The 21,987-nt window shown below is 41.7% G+C and overlaps 1 protein-coding gene and 1 long non-coding RNA gene across 4 annotated transcripts in view; one reads left to right on the top strand and one right to left on the bottom strand.

Moving 5' to 3' along the window:
• The window catches only part of LOC144668903 (uncharacterized), a 40,406-nt gene extending 27,019 nt beyond the window's left edge, over positions 1-13,387 (bottom strand). Inside the window, exon 1 of the long non-coding RNA XR_013573567.1 lies at positions 13,326-13,387. This is a non-coding gene — a long non-coding RNA (uncharacterized LOC144668903). The remainder of the gene's footprint in view (positions 1-13,325) is intronic.
• The window catches only part of LOC144668886 (uncharacterized), a 130,448-nt gene extending 113,681 nt beyond the window's left edge, over positions 1-16,767 (top strand). For 2 of the 3 annotated variants that reach the window (XM_078531363.1, XM_078531347.1), the window contains 2 exons: positions 13,342-13,410; positions 15,392-15,505. In XM_078531363.1, the coding sequence (XP_078387489.1) occupies positions 13,342-13,410; positions 15,392-15,464 (142 nt within the window). In that variant the 3' untranslated portion in view covers positions 15,465-15,505. Of the gene's footprint in view, positions 1-13,341; positions 13,411-15,391; positions 15,506-15,537 lie in introns of those variants that run through there. The other variant, XM_078531354.1, reaches the window with a different exon arrangement.
• The last annotated feature ends 5,220 nt before the right edge of the window (positions 16,768-21,987 follow it).

Below are 21,987 nucleotides of genomic sequence, written 5' to 3'. Positions count from 1 at the left end.
CTCTACTTTCTTGCCTTTTCCCCATAACCCTCGATTCCCTTGCTGATTAAAAATCTGTCTATCTCAGCCTTGAAGATACTTAACGACCCAGCCTCTACGGCCCTTTGTGGTAAAGAATTCCACAGATTCACTACCCTCAGAGAAGGAACTCCTCCTCATCTTTATTTTAAATAGCCGCCCCCTTACTCTGAGATAATGTCCTCTTGTCCTAGACACTCACACAAGGGAAACAACCTCTCAGCATTTACCCTATCAAGCCCCCTAAGCATCTTATATGTTTCAATAAGGTCACCTCATTCTTCTAAACTCCGAGTACAGGCCCAACCTACTCAAACTCTCCTCATTAGAAAATCCCTCCATACCAGGGATCAACCTAGTGAACCTTCTCTGGACTGCATCTAATGCCAGTATATCTTTCCTTAGATAAGAGGACCAAAATTGTTCACAGTTTTCGATGTGTGGTCTAACTAGTGCCTTGTATAGTTTTGGCAAATCTTCCCCATTTTTATACTCCATTCCTTTTGAAATAAAGGCCAACATTCCACTTGCCTTCCCTATTACCTGTTCAACTTGTATGTTAGCTTTTTGGGATTCATGCACCAGGACTCTCAAATCCCTCTGTGCTGCAGCCCTCTGCAGTCTTTCTCCATTTAAATAATATTCAGCTCCTCTATTCTTCCTGCCAAAGTGCATAACCTCACATTTTCCCACATTATATTCCACCTGCTAAGTGCTTACCCACTCACTTAACCTGTCTATATCCCTCTGTAGACTCCTTGAGAAGTATTTTCTCCACATCAGGGGGGGTTTGAAAGGGAATGGGCGCATAGCCGATTGCTGCCTGCCGCCATTTCACATGGGCGGGCCAATTAAGGCCTGCCCAGCATGACGCACACCCGGAAGACTGTGTGCTCCCTGTGCGAGCGGGGGGGATAGGCAGAGTGGGGGCCTGCGCTCCTTCGCGCATGCGCGTGAAAGAGCGCAGAAATATCCCTGCCTCAGGGAGATTAGTTTGATACTTGAAAATTTTAATAAAGAAAAAAAACATTTTTTAAGACATGTCCCCTCATGTGGCAGTGTCACATGAGCTGGGACATGTCAATGAATTCTATTAAAAATTTTTATTAAACTTTAAAAGCCTTCATGAAACCTCATCCCACCCATGGATGAGGTTTCATGGTAAATGCGAAGGCCGCGTGGGCTCAGTTTTAGTTTAATTGATATTTAATTGGCCTTAATAGGCCTTTGACAGTTCGGCAGGCGCACAACCAACTCTGGTGCACGCCTGCCGAACTAAAGATCTGAATAATGCGCAGTGATGTCATCGGGACACATGCCTGACGTCACCACACGTCATCTTACACGTCGGCGAGCGAGCCCCGCCCCCACTCGCCAGCCCAAAGATTCTGGCCCTTGTGTTATCCTCAACACTTGCCTTCCCAACTATTTTTGTGTTATCCGCAAACTTGGCGATAGTACATTCACTTCCCTCATCTAAGTCATTAATGTATATTATAAATAATTGAGGCCCCAGCACTGATCCCTGTGGCACTCCACTAGTTACAGGTTGCCATCCCAAAAATGTCCCCCTTATCCCAACTCTCTGTCTTCTATTAGTTAGCCAATCCTCTGTCCATGCTAATACACTACTCCCAACACCATGGGCTCTTATCTTATTAAGTAGCCTTATGTGCCGTGCCTTATCGAACGCCTTTTGGAAATCCAAATATATTACGTCTACTGGTTGCCCTTTATCTATCCTGTTTGTTACCTCCTCAAAGAATTCTAATAAATTTGTTAAGCATGATTTCCCCTACATGAAGCCATGCTGACTCTGCTTGATTATATAACACATGTCTAAATGCTCTGCTATTACATTCTTTATAATAGACTCCAACATTTTCCCACTGACAGATGTTAAGAAACTGGCCTATAGTTACCTGTTTCTTGTCTCCCTTTTTAAATAAGGGTGTTACATTGGCCATTCTCCAATACTCTGAGACTTTTCCAGAATCTAAGGATTCTTGGAAGATTACTACCAGTGCATCCACTACTTCCTTTAATATCCCAAGATGCAACCCATCAGGTCCAGGGTACTTATTGGCCTTTAGCCCCATTAGTTTCCCTAGTACTTTTTCTCTAGTGATAGTTATTGTATTTATTTCCTCCCCTTGCCTTTTGCCCCTTGATTAATTAGTATTTTTGGAATGCTTTTAGTATCTTGGACTGAAGCAAAGTATTTATTCAACTACTCTGCCATTTCCTGGTTCCCCATTATTATTTCCTCAGCTTCATTTTCTAAGGGGCCTATGTTCACTTTGGCCTCTCTTCCTTTTTATATATTTAAAGAAGCTCTTACTGTCCATTTTTATATTACTTGATAGTTTACCTTCAAAGTTTATTTCCTCCCTCTTTTTTTTGGTCATCTTTTGTTGGTTTTTAAAACTTTCCCAATCGCCTAGCTTGCCACTAATCTTTGCCACACTGTATGTTTTTTCTTTCAATTTGATGCTGTCCTTAACTTCCTTGGTTAACCATGGTTGGTTTTCCCCTTCCTTGAATCCTCCTTCCTCACTAGGATATATCTTTGTTGAGAGTCATGAACTATTTTCTTAAACGTCTGCCATTGTTCATCAACCTTCTTTTCTGCTAAAGCTGCTTTACCAGTTCATTCCAACCAACTCTTCCCTCATTCAATTGTAATTACCCTTATTTAAGTTTAGCACAGTTGTTTCCAACCCAAGTTTCTCACTCTCAAACTGAATGCTAAATTCGACCATATTATGGTCACTGTTTCCTAGGAGACCCTTTACTCTGACATCATTAATTAAACCTGCCTCATTACACATTACCAGATCCAAAATAGCCTAATCCCTGGTTGGATTCACAATATATTGTTCTAAGAAACTGTCCTGAATACACTATGAATTCTTGCTCGTGTCTACCTCTGCCAATTTGATTTTCCCTAATCTACATGAAGATTAAAGTCATCCATGATTAATGTACTGCCTTTCTCACATACCCTCATTATCTGATTTTATTCTCTGTCCTACAGTATAGCTACTGTCGAGGAGCCAGTAGACTACTCCCACCAGTGTCTTCTCCCCTTGTTATTTCTTAACTCCACCCGTATGGATTCTACATCTTCCAATCCAAGATCCTTTCTTGCTATCGTACTTATTCCACCTCGTACTAACAAAGCTACCCCACCGCCCTTTCATTCCTGCCTGTTCCTTAGAAAAGTCACATACCCCTGAATATTTAGTTCCTAGCTTTGATCTCCTTGTAACCACATCTCTGCAATGGCTATAAAATCATACCTATTAACCTCTATTTGTGCCATTAATTAATTAATTTTGTTCTGAATACTACGAGCATTTAAGTAAAGAGCCATTAATTTTGCCGTTTTACCACTTTCCCCCTCTTTTGACCCTATTTGCTGCTTTTTTTTTTGTGTTTTGTACGCTACCCCCTGGGTCCCCATACCTGCCTCACCTGCAGTCACACCCTCCTGTCCCTGATCACAGACCAAATTTGAATTACCTAATCTGAGGGGTGTGACCACCTTTGGAGCAAAGTGTCCAGGTAACTTTCCCCCTCCCTGATGTGGTGCAATGTCTGCAGCTCAGACTCCAGCTCCTTAACTCAGATCCAAAGTTCCTTGAGCTGCAAACGCTTGGTACAAGTGTGTTTGCCATGGATCTCCTTGGTGTCCAGCAGTATTCACATGCTGCAGCAGCAACACATCACCTATCCTGCCATTGCTATTGTATTATATTCAATTTATTAATTAATTACTCTAGTATCCCCATTCTTTACACTTTATTATAATTATTTTTTATATACACAACTATCAACCTTATACTTAACAAGCTATCTGTAAGAGAAAAAAAGACTAGAGACCTAAACACAAACTAAAGACCTTACTTTACTTTAAAGTGAAATTAAAACTCAAATTCTCCCTTTCTTAACACACAAATACAGAAATACAAATCAAACTTCATTCCTAACGCACCCAAATATACATATAATTTATTGAACTATCTCTACTTCCTAACACTTTACTCCCTTGAAAGAAAGCTTCACAACAGTGAAGGTTTCTTTACAATAGCCTTACATCAGCCTCATACAAACTTATCATAAACCTCTAACAATAGTTATTACAGTTCATACAAATAAACTTTTCACCTCGTTTCACAATTATACATTGTTTAAGCACACTTTTGTAATCATATAATATAAAATCAATAAATGTAATAATATTAGTGGAATTTGTATATCATAGCATTATCATAACTCAACTCTTATGTTTCTTTTTCCTCGTATTCCCAGACTTTAGCTCGGCAAAGAATGTTTCATTTAAGTCCACCACCCTTCAATCATTCTTCTCGTTAGTTGTAGGCATAATTTCATCTTCAAACTCATTTTCCGAACTCAAATGCAGTAAAATTCTCATTTCAATTTAGCAAAGTCAAAATGGCAATTTTGTGCATTAACATTTCATTTCTTCTCCTTTTCGCCATTTTAAGGATGTTGTTGAGATGCTTTTTATGTTCACACAAGAGGGTTTTGTACTCCTGCTTGATTTAATATTCAAACTTTTTATGATCTTGTTGTTTCTCCCAACCCCATTTCGAACAGTTCTTTTCCACCTCTCTTTGAGCAATATCAGTTACTTTCTCCCTCTGGAGTTTCATAGTTCCTTCTAACTCTTTTGCATAATCCTTGAACAATACCATGCCCTTCTTCTACAGGTTTGAATGGTCTTTTGCAAACTGTCCACTTGCCTGGATTCCAGCTGCTCTATCTCGTGTATTAGCACCAGCACACACTTGTAAATCAGTGTCTCTGGTCATTTGACCTAGAAAAGTAATTTTATGATTTCAGTCCTTTTTGTTGACACTTCTTGAATTCCAAATCTGCAGGCACTTTAGTTGTTTTCATATTGTCCATTACTGAAGCTGATACACCAGTAATATTACTTGGATCAGTTCTTTGCTCAATTAGACCACAGTTCAGCAAGGAATTTTTATTCACAGGAACAACTTCAGCATGATGACACTCCATACCACACATCATCTCTTTCATTTTCTCCAGATTGCTTCGAAGTTCAAGAATCTCATTGTTCTTTTCACAACCACATTCTAACAGTTCATTAGTCTTGGTTTTTAATTCTGCATTCAACCAATTATTCTGATTCACCAACAATTCATTTTCTTGTTCAAGGCATTTTACATGCTATTTTATAGTGACTACTGATACTTGAAGTTCATCAAGTTTTTACTGAAGATTGGCCTTTGTTAAGTTTGCTTCTACAAGTTTATCATTTAGACATTTCAAGTCCTCAGTCAAGTGTTCTATTTTCCATAACTGATTTTCAATTCTCTTCTTTCATTCAAAAACTTCTATGTCATATGTGAAAGTTGGTTTTCTATGTTATTCAGGTTTTCCTCCAATTGCTTATCAATAATTAGTGTTTCACTGTTAGCTACAGTAGTTTTCAGAAGTTTAAGATCTGCATGATCAACCGCCTTCTGCAATACAGTTGTTGCCACATTACTGTCTCTACTAGCCAAATCATTACCCAGAATAAAATCTACCCCTTCAATAGGTGATTTAGGAATAATTCCCACCCGTAACAATTCCATTTATGAAGTGACTTTGTAAGTTGACTTAACAAAAGGAAAGAGATTCATAAATTCCATTAATGCCTCTTATTAATACTTTTTCCTTCATAAAACTGCCTAGAACACAAATTGTATCATCAGCCACCATCAATATTGATCTGCCATCTCTCAAAATTTTAATGTTTACTTATTTTATTGGAGGAGTAAGGGAACACTTCTCCCCTCGAGACAAAACATCCAGAATCTCTAATAACCTGACTTCCTTCACCAGTAATCAAAGGGTGGCCAATCCTGAACCATATCCCCTTTCTCATAGGTTCTGAGGGAACATGTTTCACCTGTACTACTGCTACAGTTTTAACAATCATTCTCTTTTCTGATGCAACCTTACCTGCGGATTCCTTAGGCATTCCTACTACTGCAGTAGGTCTACCATTTAGTTTCCAGTAATCTGCCCAAACGTGTCCCACCTTGTTACAATTGAAACACTTAGGCTTTCAAATGTCACTTCCACCCTCAGCACCTTCTTTTCTGGTCTGAGGAGGAATTTCCTGGGAATTCCCAATTGTCCCTTCTCTTCTCTGACTACTTGCCTTCCTTTCACTTTCTATACTTCTCAGGTTTGTGGAGATAACAGAAAAAGGGTTTGGATGTATGGACTAGCTCATAATCGTCAGCTATCTCTGCTTCTCTGTTTTAACCCTATGGTCTTCAACATAAATGAATCTTTAAATTTTTCCAAGAGAATTATTTCCCTAAGTGCTTCAAACGTTGTCTTTATCTTTAATGCCCATATTCAATGGTCAAAATTACTTTGCTTTACCTGCTCAAACTCAATATAGGTCTGCCCAGGTTGTTTCCTTATATTCCAAAATTTCTCCCTGTGTGCCTCAGGGACCAATTTATATGCACTCAGAATCACAGCATCATAATCTACCCACCGATACTCTTCTGACAGCAATGCATATACCTACTCTGTAAGAGCAATATCCAGATTTCTTTTGGCCAATTCATTTGCTTAGCCACCTTTTCAAACATAATAAAGAATGCCTGTATTTCCCTTTCCTCAAACTTTGGAAAAGCTTGCACAAATTTAAACATCTCCCCACTGGGCTTTAGGTTGGAGGTTTCTTCATCATCAGAACCTTCCACAGTATCTGAGGCCTCTTTTTTTTTTAAAAGACCAGACTTTAAAACAGTATTCCCTTTCTTGTTCCTTCTCTCTCTCCTCCATTGCTAACTTCTCCCTCTGGAGGTCGAGTTTTCGCATTTCTATTTCTCTTTGAAATGCTCTCTCTTTTCTCTTTTCATCCCTTTCCTTTTCTGTTTCTTTCATCTCCAATTCAAGTTTTTTTTCCATTTGCAACTGAATCTTAGCCAATTCAATTGTCTCATGCCCTGGAGAACATAGTCTCTCTGGCATCCCTTCCAATTTCAAATGTTGCGCTATTACCTCAACTGTGTCTGCTTTCCTCGCCCTATGGGCAATTCTAATGCCAGCTTATTTGCCAATTCCACTAGCTTACTCTTGGTTAATTTCAGGAAACCAGTCAGGGTTACGTTTTCCATCTGTAGAAAAGTCTTAGCAATCTCCAAAGCCATTTCGAATTCCAACTTGTGTAAGATACCTCACAGCAACTCCAATTCCTATGTCAATTACCACCACGTACTTGTTAAAAGGATTCACAGAATCCTACCAATGTTCAAGGATTTCCAATCCCATAAGAGATCCCACCTTATAATGATAATCCCGGACAAGCCCCCACTTTGTTATGATCCCAGCTGATGTTACTACTGGACAAGCCAGATCCTAGGGTGGAGCCCGGTTTGATAGATCCTAACTTTTATTTTTTGTATTTTTAGACGTGTGGAGAATGACTACTGAACAGAGTCACAGGAGTCAGCTGATTAACTTTTAACAAAAGAATAAAACATGTATTAAACAAGAAAATATGAACTATATTACAATACTCCTTCACCCACAACTACACCTTTACAGATACATACAGATTTGTAAGGATAACACATTACAAAAGCTATCTTATACTCTAATGTTCTCGGTAAGTACATAGTCCATGTAAACCAATAGATGGCCTGTGGTCAGGTACATCACACTCTAAAACCAAGTGATAGATGCCACCCCAGACAGATGCTATGGGTCTCTCCTCAACTCCCCCCAGATGCTTGTCACATGGTGAGCCAACCGGTCTCACTGAACTTAGTCTTTCACACAAGGATTTCCAATCTCCGCTCCCCAAGAACCCGCTTTGGAATCTTCTCCCAAACCAACACTTTCTCTCAGACGCCTTCCGCAAGGGTCCACCTCCAGGATTATTTCTTCTTCCAATGTTCCCGTCCCCTGGATCACCACGTGTATTCAAGCTTTCTTCCGCACACTCTCTCTCACTGACTCAGCCATGCAAACAGAACACCACTGCTTTACATGCCCATTTAAAGAGTTACAGACCTTCAACTGTCTCCTTGGACCTTATGGCTTCTCGCACGCCGTTTTTGCTTTAAGTCTGCTTCCTGCAGCTTTTTTCTCTTTAAGGTTGGAACCTCCCTCTCTGTTCCTTACTTTCATTTCCACAGAACAGGTCCTTTTCCAGACTCCTGTTCTTCCTTTGACTGGAAGGTGGTCTTGGGATACCTTCTTTTTGTCTCATTCTTTGGCTTTGGGACCTTTCAGTTCCTTTGGAAACTCTGCTCTCTTTGCAGTCCCCTCCCCCATTATCCAGCCTCTCTAGAATCCTGGCTTCAGTTTTAGTTTGGGACTTGCTATCTGTCCCTCTGCTATGCTGCTTCTGCTGGTATATCCAGCTCCCAGGGTGAAACCCAGCTTTCAACCTTGGAGTGCACACTGACCAACTGCCCACAAACAGAACTAAAACTATTTCTCTGTTTTGTGGGGCCTCCTGTTGCTAGGCAATAGCAGTTTTTTCCCCTACCTTGTTTGTTTTACCTCCCCTTGAAGAGTCATAAAATCTCATTACAATGCAGGCATCTTTTAAAGTGAAACTAAAACTCAAATTCTCTCTTTCTTAACACACAAACACAGAAATACAAATCAAACTTCATTTTAACACACCAATACACATATAACTTACTTAAATTATCTATTTCTTAAGAATTGGGTTAAACAATTTGAGACCATGAACTCTCTCCTCCATTTTGTTATTTATTTCCCAGCCCCCTCCTGCATTGGGCCAGTCTGTAACTTGCTCTCATGTTTTGCTTTGAGGGTGCGCTGATCCTTGTTCTGCTATTAACATAATTTTCTTTCTGACCTTCATGTCACTATTAGCATCTGCCTTAGTCTTTAACACTATCATTACCACTCCCTTTGTCTTGTGTCCATGACATCTTTGTCAAATTTCTCCTGAGCTCCCAGCTATTCCTGGCCTTCTATTTTGCCTCACCAGCTCCACCTCCTCTCTTCAACAGTACAAAATCCATCATATTTCTTCCACTCTTCAGCTCGGAAGAAGAGTCACATGGACTTGAAATGTAAACCCTGTTTCTCTCTCTACAGATGCTTCAAGACCTGGAAGAATAGAAGCCATTCAAGTTAATAGCTGAGACATTTAAAAGGTTAATTACTTCAGCTAAAAGTCAACAGATAGGTCTATACCCCCAGATCTTAGTTAACCTAAAACCTAATAAGGGAGCATTGTGATTCGACAGTTTGGGAGAGCAGCCATTTTGAGTTTTGAACTGTATAAAGTCTGGCTAAGAACAGCCATTTTGTGCAGAGAACCCAGAAGAACTCCAGAAGTCAGTTCTGGCCCATAGCTCTCAGCTGAACTAACTGTGAACAGCATGTGAAAGCTGGGTTTCTCTCTGCCACCGGGAGTCACAGAGGAAGTTGTCCAGAAATCATCGCTGTTCTGCTGAAAAAGGAGCCCAGGCAATATTCAAGTGTTGTGCCAGCAGAACCAGTAAAGAAAGGGGACCTTCACTCACTCCCCAAACCTGCTGATTCCACCTGAAAAGGCAAACACTGACTACATGACTACAGAAGCCATCGTAGCTGCAGTACATAACTCTTCAAGCTACAACCCTTGACTCCAGCCAGCCAACACTTCAACTGCAAGCTACGAGTCTGCAATGATATCTTGAAAGTCTGAACTGAATCTCATTTTTATCCTTATCTGCATTTAATCTTTGCATATATTTAGTTAGTAACTTTATTACTTAAGTAACTTACAGCAGTGTTTTGTGGTTTAAGACTAAAGCTTTGCTGCTGGGTTACTTTTAAATTGAACACTCACAATTTAAAGGGGGCTACATACACAAGCAAATTATTAGCTCACGGACACTTTGAGGAAACCCCTTTTAGCGTGGTCATGACACGTGAGATGTGGGAGTCGCTGGCAAAGCCAGCATTTTTTGCTCATCCCAAATTGCCCTTGAAATGAACATTTCAGAGGACAGTTAAGAGTCAACTACGTTGCTGGTGGGTGTGTATTTGCATGTAGGTGAGACCAGGTAAGGATGGCAGCTTTCCTTGTCTAAAGGAGATTAGTGAGCCAGATGAGTTTTTACAACAATCACTGATAGGTCACCATTACTGAGAATTGCTTTATATTCCATATTTTTTAATTGAATTCAAATTCCACCAGCTGCCATGGAGGAATTTGAACCCATCTCCCCAGAGCATTAGCCTGGGCCTCTGGATTACTAGTCCAGTGACATTACTACCCCCAGCTACCTTGATACCCTTACTGGACAAAAATCTATTGATTCCCCACCTTGAAAATTTCAAACGACCACAAATGAGCTGCTTTGGATCTATATTTCTGTAGGGTTGTATGTACCATCTCTGGCACTCATAGCACTTCGCCTCTTCTGCTGCTGATTTCAGGCTAGCCTGCAGCAACAGGACCACTGGAGAATACCTCGGGTGTCAGTGAGCATAAGCACACATTGACTAGCTCCCAGTGAAGCAAGAAATTGGATAAACTTCATTTTCTACAGAAAAATGGTGCGTATGTGGAACATACTCAGTAAGAGGAGCTTGCACTGGGTTAAGCACCACTTGAATAAACGCCAGGTTAAGAACTGATTTGAAGATTATAAATACAGTAAAGTCCCGCCCTTCGTGACTTCTTTCTTCACGTACTGAATTACCCACAATAAAGCTTTTCTACACCACATCACCCATCGCGTGAGCAATTGTTCCGTGTTTTCATTTCCCTCTCTCTTTCTCCCAGGAGACAGCAGCCATGATGGAGCAGAGACCTTGGCACGTTTTAACGGGGAGATGATGTTGAAGTCCCTGGAAATGGGTTCCTTCCATCAGTCCTGGCTGTGGACATTTAATTCTGTCTTTTATTAAGGACCTATTCGACAGGGGTGAGAAGTGGTGCCTGGATTGGGTGCAACTGAATTACAGCCCGAACGGAGAGATTAACCTGGAAATGTCCAAATCTCTCAGTCTAGAGCCGTAATAACAGTTCTATCCAATTTTGAAAATGTTCACCAATTTTGTCTGCTGGTTTTGAGGTGATTCATGTTTTTCTTAAATGATTGTCTCTTTCTAAAATTTTCCATACATCTCTTGGATGTTAAAAGAGCAGATGAGTCTGTAGTTGGATTCTTTCGTTACACGATTGAGCTCAAAGGCTCCCCCCATTTGTTGCATACCACAATTTGCTGTATTGTAACAGCACAGACCAGTGCTGCCCTCGCATTCATGGAACCTATCTAATTGATGCCCATCGTAAAGCATGTTCATCATTTGCAATTTCGCTGTCGACAAGGTTTTGCGGGAACGTAACGTAAGGTGTATATAGACTTCCAAAAGGCATTCGATACAGTACCAGACAACACCTAGAAGGACAAGGACAGCAAATAAATGGGAACACCCGTCCAAGTCACTCACCATCCTGACTTGGAAATGTATCGCCGTTCCTTCACTGTCGCTGGGTCAGAATCCTGGAACTCCTTTCCTAACAGCACTGTGGGTGTACCTACACCACATGGACTGCAGCGGTTCAAGAAGGCAGCTCATCACCACCTTCTCAAGGGCAACTAGGGATGGACAATAAATGCTGGCCCAGCCAGCGAAGCCCACATCCCGTGAATGAATTTTTTAAAAGTTGAATAAAAGGGACAGTAGTAACGTGGATACAAAATTGGCTGAAGGATAGGAAACAGAGTAATGAATAATAGGTATTTTTCAGGCTGGAAGAAAGTTTGTAGTGGAGTTCCCCAAAGGTCAGTATTGGGATGCTTGCTCTTCCTGATGTATATAAATAATCTAGATCTTGGTGTGCAGGGGACAATTTCAAAGTTTGTGGAGAACCCAAAACTTGGGAGAATTGTAAACTGTGCAGAGGACAGTGTAGAACTTCAAAAGGATATTGACACATTGGTGGAGTGGGCAGATAGATGGCAGATGAAGTTCAATGTAGAGGTGTGTGGTAATGCACTTTGGTACAAAGAACATGGAGAGACAGTGTAAAATAAAGGATACTATCCTAAAGGGTGTGCAGGAACAGAGACCCCTGGGTGCATAAGTACATAAGCCATTAAAAGTGGCAGGACAGGTAGAGAGAGCTGTTTCTAAAGCATACAGTATTCTAGGCTTCATTAATAGGACATAGCGTACAGGAGCAGGGAGGTTATGATGAACTTATATAAGGCACTGGTTAGACATCAGCTGGAATATTGTGTACAGTTCTGGGCGCCACACAATAGGAAGGATGTGAACACATTGGAGAGAGTGCAGCAGAGGTTTACGAGAATGGTTCCAGGGATGAGATATTTCAGTTATGAGGAAAGATCGGACAAGTTGGGACTGTTTTCCTTGAGAGGAGAAGACTGAGAAGAGACTTGATAGAAGTTTTCAAAATAATGAGGGACGTGGACAGAGTAGATAGGGAGAAACTGTTCCCGCTCATAAACAGATCGAGAACCAGAGGGCACAGTTTTAAAGTGTTTTGCAAAAGAAGCAAATGCGAGGTGAGAAAAAACTTTTTCACACAGCGAGTAGTTAGGGTTTGGAATGCACTGCCTGGAAGTGTGGTGGAGGCAGGTTCAATTGAGGCATTCAACAGAGCATTGGATGGTTATTTAAATAGAAACAATGTGCAAGGTTACGGGGAAAAGGCAGGAGATTGGTACTAAGTTAAAATTCTCAGAGAGCCGGTGCAGACACAATGGGCTGAATGGCCTCCTTCTGCACCATAACAATTCTGTGATTCTGTAACCCCCCACCGAACAGCGGGACTTTGCTGTACAAACAACAATGCTACTAATGTACAGAAAGATGCCTCATGTTAAGGATGTAAACCAAATGGTGGACAGCAATTATTATGCAAAACAGAGAGTTTGGTTAGTGCACGCAGATGAGAGTAAAGACCAGATGATCTTGGAACTCTGAAACATAACTATCTCTGTTCTGTTAATACTGTGATAAGTCAGTACCGAATTGGTCAGAGCTGCAAGACAGGATTAATATCCTGCAGTTCTGCTCAATTAGCTTGTGACGCATTGGTGCAAGGGTTCTTAGAGAAATTTCATCGAACTTCAGCACCTGAGCTTAACAATGTCTCCCACGGGAGACTGATTGGGATCCCTAACGAGGCAGATTCCTGGAACTGGGTTTGCAATGGGCCTGATGGGCTGAGCAGTCTTTTCTTGATCCATACTTGAATGGTGAAAATACAGCTGACCATGATGTTACGACTGTACCTTTTCTTCTTTGCAGCTCATTTGGGATTGACCGTCATAGTTGGGGATTTGAGCATCTTCTGCAGAACAATCAGCAGTCATCAAGGTACAGAAATACTCTCAATCCTATGAGTTTTACTGGAATAGTGAAGTAGAGGTTACACATTCAAATTCCACTTGGCAAGTTACCAAGATTTTTATTTTTAAAAGGACCTAGTGATGCAAATCTACCATAGAAAGCAGATTGTTTCATCAAGGCCTTTCTGGAAAGTGGAAATGGCCACCTGGACCGAGTCTGGCCTATGCGTAGTTTCAGTCCACGTTATGAATGGCTTTTATTGCCCTCTATAGTGCTCTAGCAAGCCATGCCACTATTTAACAACTATTAAGAAGACAGCTCACTGCATAGCCTTGGCAGGGCATGAACAGATATGAAAAAGAAATCCCTCAATATCCCCCACTGATTTTTGAGATGCAAAATGGTAAATAACAGAACAGGAACATCTAGAAATGCAGCTTCTGAGTGCTCTTTCCTTGTAGATCTGCAGGTAGACCACCAGTGTTTCAGGGGAAAAGATGTAGCGTGTGGAAATCCCCTTACTCAACTTAATGCACCATCACTCTTTATTAATCTAATGTTTTCTTCATCCCATTTGATTTGGTTTTCAGACCACAAGAATTAAGAGCAGGAGTAGATCCTTCAGCCCCTTGAGCCTGCTCCACCATTCTATAAGATCATGACTGATCTGATTGTGGCCTCAACTCCACTTTCCTGTCTGCCCGCCATAACCTTTGTCTTCTTTGTTGAACAAAAATCTAATGAATATATTCAAAGACCCAGTCTCTGGGGAAGAGAATTCAACAGACTAACAACCCTCTGAGAGAATCAAATTCTCCTCATCTTGGTTTTAAATGGGAGATCCCTAATTTGTAAACTCTATCCATCAGTTCTAGACTCCCCCACAAGGGAGTCCTCCCAGCATCCACCCTGTCAGTTCCACCTCTAAGGATCTTTGTGTTTCAACAAAATCACCTCTCATTCTAAATTCCAATGGATATAGGCCCAACCTGCTCAACCTTTCCTCATAAGACAACCCCTTCATCCCAAGAATCAGTTGAGTGAACCTTGTCTGAACGGCTATTGTAATTATATCCTTTCCTAAGTAAAGAAACCACAAATATACAGAGTATGTCTGATGCCAAGAGCCTGTTAGCAAAGAACCCCATTTTATATCTTGAATTTGAAGTATTTGAGGCACTTATTTTGAGGATGTATTCAGTCAGAAGATCAAGTTCTAAACAAGCTGTGGGGAATCATATAGGTCGAATGAGTTTTCCTACTAGATCACGAGGAGGTGGGATTTCTGCCTCTACTATATACTATATATTCCACAGGACCGTCCACCTCATTGTGCTAAAATCAAACCTCAATGCACTGTTTCCTATTCGAACTCAGTTTATTCAAGTATCTTAAAACTCACTGCCTCGCTCTTCCTTCTCCAAACATTGGGATTTAAAAGAGCTCAGACGCGTACAGGTACCGGATCCCTTATCCAGCATCCCAAAATCTGGGAGGATCGGAAAACCGGCTGAATTAGAAGCTGGTGCCCTGGGTAGCAATTTGAATAAAACCCTTTTATTCTTCACTTTTCATAAATTTTTCATACATGCTGGGCCTAGGACCCAAAGTCCGGAAAATTCCCAAATCCAGCACACATCCAGTCCTGGATACGGGGTCCGGTACCTGTATGTCTAAGGTAAGTTAAATACAGATACTAACCAACCAGTTATCACCTTAATACTGAAGGCTTGAAGGATAGAGCTGGAGCCTAATCTTTACACACCTAAACTTTTATTTATGGAGTTAGAAATTAGAAGCATGCAGCTCCAGAACCTAACCAACACTGTCTCAGTCTGCCCCTATATACATACAGGAGCACAAGAGATTTCCTAGTTAATGTCCACCACTTGAAGACAATTACATATTCAATTAATAATTAGCACCAGTTATGTACTTCCAGCAAATTCTGTTCTCAGTCTCAGACAAGTTGAATTTATCAAAACTAATCGTTTTCTTCATTTCTTAGAATATTGGAAGAACGCTGTCGAAGAGTTTGGTACGTTGATAAAGATATTATACATTGCACACTTACTTTTTAAAAAAAAGACAGCACATATGCAGAATAAAAGAATGTTCTAGATGCTGAACTCTGTCCATATTCTGTATTCCTAGGTGTGAGCCACAGTATGATGCACAAAAGCAGTAGAAGATCGGAGGTTATGAATGTACAGTGGAACAAAAAACAACTGCTTTATGGTTGACAATATAACAACCATTATTACTCTCTTATTATTTGTTTCTTCCAACCTTTGCAATTTTTAAAACATGGTGAGCATGCCTTCAGCTGCCTATGGTCAAAATCCTGGAATCCCCTCCCACAAACCTCTTTACCTCTTCATCTCTCTCTTGTGATTTTTTAAGCAGTACCTTAAAGGAAATCTCTTTCACCAAACATACATCACCTTTCCTAATGTCTGTGTAGTCCAATTACATAACTGAAACATCCTGGGTTTTGTGCTATACAAATGTAAATGGTTAAAATCTTTGAGGCATTTCAAAAGTTGGTTATCAGAGTTTTGTTCAGGGACTGTATAACCTTTTCTTCCACCCTGACCATTTAGATCACTGGTTCAGGCTGACTGGTGCCACTTCTGCATTCTAATTTTGATAAGTAATGTTGAGGTAATGTAGAATCCCACTGTTGCAATGCAGAGGTTATCCAGGAAACGCTGATTTTGCCACTCTGCTCCTTGAAATCACTACCACCTTTATCACTGCACCACAGCAATAGGGGACGCCTACTTTAAACAGGCCAGTGCAAGGAGAAGCAAAATGTGACATGATATCGCTTCATTACTTTACACCTACTGGGAAATGTGTGCATGCTGCTGCCGCCCAACCTGTCATTTTACCCAAAAGATGGTGGGTTCCCCTTTTCCATTTCCAACTACCTAGGTAGTGTGGATATAGTGGCAATGTTAAATATTACCCTTCTCTGCCTCCTTCTGTGCTGTAACCACTTTATGGTTCTGTTATATCCACAAGACAGGTTCAGTTAGTAGCACTCTTGACTCTTGAATGGTGGATTCAAGCCCTAGAGATATAAGCACATAATCTGGGCAGACACCAGCACATTGCTGAAGAAGTGCTGCACTGTCCTCTGTTGACTGTGCTCTTAAACTCAGGCTGGTTAGGTGGATGTATTCAAAGGAGTAGGGAGTTCTCTTTGGTGTCAACATCGTTAAAATAAGTTATCCGTTCATTATCTCATTGCGGTTTGTCGGACTTTGATGCACAAAAATTGGCTGCAGCATCTCTCTACAATAAAATGATTGCACTTATACTCACCACCCTCCTTGCTCTCACTGCCACCCCCAGCTTTCACCGCACCCCCGCTCTTGCCGCCCCCTTGCTCTCACCCCACCTGCTCTTGCCAACCCACTTCGCTCTTGCTGCTCCCTCCTCCACGCTCGCTCTCGCTGCCCCCCTTTGGTCTCACCCCCCTACTCTCGTTGCCCCCAACCCTTGCTTCCACCTCCCCCCTCCGTGTTCACCGCCCACGCTTGCTCTCTCACCTCCCCCTTGTTCTCACATCCCCCCTCCATGCTCGCTGCCACACTTGCTCTTGCCGCCCATCCCCCCCACCCCGCGGACAGTGGGTAAAACATAGTTTTACTCGTCCGCTACTGCACTTAGTGCAAACCTGGGATGATTCCACCCCAAGTGACAGATGCCACTTCAATCAGATACTATGGATCTCTTTTCAACTCCCCCCTGGTCACATCATGAGCCAACTGGCCTGACTGCACTCCGTCTTTCATACAAGGGTTTCCAGTCTCCACTTTCCAATAACTCGCCTTGGTATCTTCTCCCAAACCAACACTTTCTCTCAGATTCCTTCCGCAAGGGTTCACCTCCAGGGTTTCAAACTCTCCTTCCGATGTTCCTCTTCCCTGGGTCATTCACATGCATTCAAGCTGTCCTCCATGCACTCTCTCTCACCAACTCCAGCTGTCAACAGTACACCACTGCTTCACATGCTCATAGCAAGGAGTTATAGACCTTCAGCCATTTCTTTGGACCTTCTTGCCTCTTGCAAGCTGTTCTCGTTTTAAATCTTTCTGCAGCTTTTATCTCTTTTTAAATATGAAGCTTGGAGCCTCTCTCTCTCTGCCGCTCACTCAACTTCATTAACAGGGCCTTTTCCAGGTTCCTGTCCTTCCTTGGACCAGAAGGTCTGCATGGGACTTCTCCTGTTCCACTGGATTTTTGGGGTCTTTTCTTTAGCTTGGGACTTGCTGTCTGTGCCTTTTGCTCCAGTCTCTCTCTCTCTCTCTAGCAGCTAGTTTCAACCAATTTTAGCTTGGGACTGGCTATCTGTCCTGTCCAGGTGGCTTCTATTTGGCAGCTGTCTTCAAACTTAACTCAAAACTCATGTTTCTTTAGTTTTTCAGTGGGAGGGACCTGCCTCTCTGGACCCCTGTTGCTGGGCAACAGTCCAGTTTCTCTGCTCTTGTTTGTTTAACTTAGCTGCAACAGTCGATAAAACGCTCATTAGAAATGCAGGTACCTTTTAAAGTGAAACTGAAACTCAATTTGACCTTTTCCTAACACAGAAATACAAATCAATTTTAAACGTTAAAGCTAAAACTCATTCCTAACTCCCACAAAGACTTACTTAAACTATCTCTATTTTCTAACACCGCCCCCACTCCACCCTCACGCTTACCACTTGCTGTTTCCCCCATTCCACATTCCACTCACTGCTCCCTTATGCTTGCTGATTGGCACATCCCCCTCCTGGTCACTGCTGCCCCTTCCCGCTCACCTCATCCCCCCGCCCCCTCCCCAAAGTTCACTGACTATTGAGCACCCCCCACCCCCATTTGCTGATCACCACTCATCTCCCCGCTTGATGCCTCTCTCCATTTAAAAACAAAAATTTAGGAAGAAAGATCCATCTGTAGCTCTGTAGCTTACTAAGGATGTTAACGATAATATTAGATAAAAAGAATAAGAATAGCAAAGAAGAGCAGTAAGCCTGAAGATTAGGAATATTTAATAAACCAGAAAAGGGCCACCAAAAAGTTGATGAAAAGGGGATAATAATAAAACGGGTGAACTAGCTAGGAATATGAAAACAGATTGTAACAAACTTGCGGTACACTAATGATAAGAACTGCTTGCAGAGTCAGAAGAGAGGGCAAAATATCGCAGATCAAGTAAAATCTAGAAGTTTAGATTATGGGTTTAGTACGAACACCAAAATGACAAAAACAATGGTGGTCAGAAGGAATATATTAGAAGCAACTAGAGTGAAGATTGAAATAGATGGTGTCACACTGGAACAAGTAGATAAGTTTGTCCATTTAGGTCAAATGATAACACAAGATGACAGGTATGATGCTGAAGTCAGAAGAAGGATAGAGATAGCCAAAAGTAATTTTGCAAATATGAAGGATGTGTTAACAACAATAAAACTCAAGCTTTTGTTAAGGACAGGAGGGATGTTAATTTAAATGGCACTAATTTCTCCTTTCACCACCCGTCCGTAAACAGAAGATGTTTTAATTTGTTTCCCTCTTTATGAGCTTGGACGTATTTCCCAAACCCTTGGTTTTGGGCGATCCAATTTTCTATTAATAGCCCCACAACAAACTCAAGATAGGATGAACTCAAAGGGTTAGTTTCTTTGCAAACACTCAAAATGCAAAAGAGAGTTCACAATGTCCTCCTCATATTCAGATAGTAAAGAGAGGGATAGATAAAAGGAAGATTTACAATACAGAGACCACAGATAAAAGAAATATTGTTTCACATGGGATCCGGAGTCCAAATCCAATGAGGTATTCCTTCATGGAGGTCGGTAGGTTGAAAACAGATGCTGGATAGTTCACTTTTCCAGCGGTGTTGACTTCACACAATGAGATAGGCATGCAGAGATGAATCAGTCTCGTAGGTGAGCCAGAGCCCCTACGGTGTGGCCTGCTAGCCAGCTGTTAAACAGCAGACTGAGCTATGCAATTCAGCAAGGCAATATTACCTGTTTCATAATCCAGAATTCCATGTCACATAACTTTCCACCATCTTTGACAAATGCAGATGGCCGTTGTATAACTCTCTTTAAAGTTGGGCTGTACAGGCCGCAGGGGGTCGTTAGTGGCTCTTCTGAGATAACGAGTTGTGAGATTTCCTGAAACAACCACGAGGCTTCTTTTGTTCAGGGATCACAGACAGAAAGTTTGAACCATTTTTCAGGTCTTCGTTCAGTTCTTAAAATTTTAGAAATAGCGATAAGCATATTTATATTCTAAAAATATATAGTGTGAGGTCTTAATCCCTCACACTTGTAAGAAGGAAAAAACACGTAAGATGTTCCATTCTATCCACTTTCCTGTATGCCTCAGAAACCTGCACAATAGGTAAAGATCTGTGGGGAAAAAAAGAAGCCTTTGAAATGTGGATGCTATGCGAAATGTGGATACAAACCATAAGACCAATGAAGAGGTGCTTGAATTCTTTTTCTTCATTCATGGATGTGGGCATTGCTGGCTAGGCCAGCATTTATTGCCCTTTGCTACTTGCCCTTCAGTTGGTGGTGGTGAGCTGCCTTTTTGAAGTGCTGCAGGCCGTGTGGTGTAGGTACACCCACAGTGCTGTTAGGGAGGGAGTTCAAGGCGTTTGACCCAGCAACATTGAAGGAACGGCAATATATTGCCAAGTCAGGATGGTGAGTGACTTGGAGGGGATCTTGCAGGTGGTGCTGTTCCCATGTGTCTGCTCCCTTGTCCTTCTAGATGGTAATGGTTGTGGGTTTCGAAGGTGCTGTGTAAAGAGGCTTGCTGAGTTCCTGCAGTGCATCTTGTAGAGGAACACACTGCTGCTACTGTGCATCATTGGTGGAGGGAGTGATTGTTTGTTGATGGGGTGCTAATCAAATGGAGTGCTTTGGCCTGGATGGTGTCAAGCTTCTTGAGTATTGTTGGAGCTGCACTCATCCAGGCAAGTGGAGAGTATTCCATCAAACTCTTGACTTGTACCTTGTAGATAGTGGGCAGGCTCTGGAGAGTTAGGAGATGAGTTACTTGCCGCAGGATTCCAAGCCTTTGACCTGTTCTTGTAGCCACAGTATTTATATGGCCAGCCCAGTTCAGTTTCTGGTCAGTGGTAACCCCCAGGATGTTGATAGTGGGAGATTCAACGATGGTAATTCCACTGAATGTCACGGGGTGATGGTTAGGTTCTCTCTTGTTGGAGATGGTCGTTGCCTGGCATTTGTGTGGTGTGAATGTTACTTGCCATTTGGCAGCCCAAGCCTGATATTGCTGCATTTGGACATGGACTGCTTCAGTATCTGAGGAATTGCAAATGATGCTGAACGTTGTGCAATCATCAGTGAACATCCCCACTTCTGACCTTATGATGGAAGGAAGGTCATTGATGAGGCAGCTGAAGATGGTTGAGCCTAGGACACTACCCTGAGGAACTGCTGCAGTGATGTCCTGGAACAGAGATGACTGACCTCCAACAACCACAACCATCTTCCTTTGTGCTAGGTATGACTCCAATAGCAGAGAGTTTTACCCCTGATTCCCCTAAAGTCCAGTTTTGCTAGGGCTTCTTGATGCCACACTCGATCAAATGCTGCCTTGATGTCAAGGGTAGTCACTCTCACCTAACAAAAGCGAAAAGAACTCTTAAAAAGTGACTCCAGAAAAGAAAATGTCAGTATTGGGGCCATTTGATTTGAGCTACAAAAAGAGCGACGAAGCTACAGAAATCTCTTCTAGGGAGCAAAGTGGAGGGCAGCAAAAAGAGGAGTCAATTTAGGCGTAGTTGGAAGATGGACATCACGGAGTGGTTGCAGATGAGCTACATTAGATGTGTGAGGATGGCACCAGACAGACAAATGTGACAGATTATATCCTGTTAGGAGTAGCTACAAGTAGAAGCAGCAGCAAGAGCTTTTAGAAGTCTATAAAAAGAAGAGAGTGACTAAAGTAAACAGTCCCTTGAAGGCCAAGACAGGGCAAATTATCTTGGGGAATGAGGAAATGGCAGGGACTTTGAATAAATATTTTTTTGTCAGACAGGGTGATCCAGGGGCTAATAGGAGTGAGGAAATTAAGGTAAATAATACCAGTAGCGAAAAACCACTGCAGAAATTTAAGGGACAACAACAAATCCCCAAGACCTGACGGCCCGAAAGAGATAGCTGCAGAAATAGTGGATGCATAGGTTATGATTTTCCAAAATTTCCTAGATTCTGGAATGGTCCTAGCAGATTGGTAGTCAGCAAATGTAATGCCTTTACGACTGGATGGAGAGAGAAAATAGGGAACAATAGGGCTGTTAGCCTGACATCAGTTATCATGAAAGTGCTGTAATCTATCTTTAAGGAAGTCTGAAGAGGGTTGACAGAGTAAACAATGATCGATTGTTTCCACTAGCCGGGGAAATCTGGAACACAGGGACACAGTCTCAGGGCAAGGATCAATAATCTGAGATTTTTTCATTCAAGGATTGTCAATCTTTGGATTTTTCTACCCCAACGGTTGTGGATACTCCATCCTTGAATATATTTAAAGCGGAGATAGAGAGATTTTTGGTCTTTCAGGGAAT

This window comes from Cetorhinus maximus, chromosome 2 (genome assembly GCF_964194155.1).
Source record: "Cetorhinus maximus chromosome 2, sCetMax3.hap1.1, whole genome shotgun sequence".
NCBI classification, from domain to species: Eukaryota; Metazoa; Chordata; class Chondrichthyes; order Lamniformes; family Cetorhinidae; genus Cetorhinus; species Cetorhinus maximus.
The sequence above is the reverse complement of the archived record's forward strand: the minus strand, read 5'-3'. Positions and strand labels throughout refer to the sequence as shown.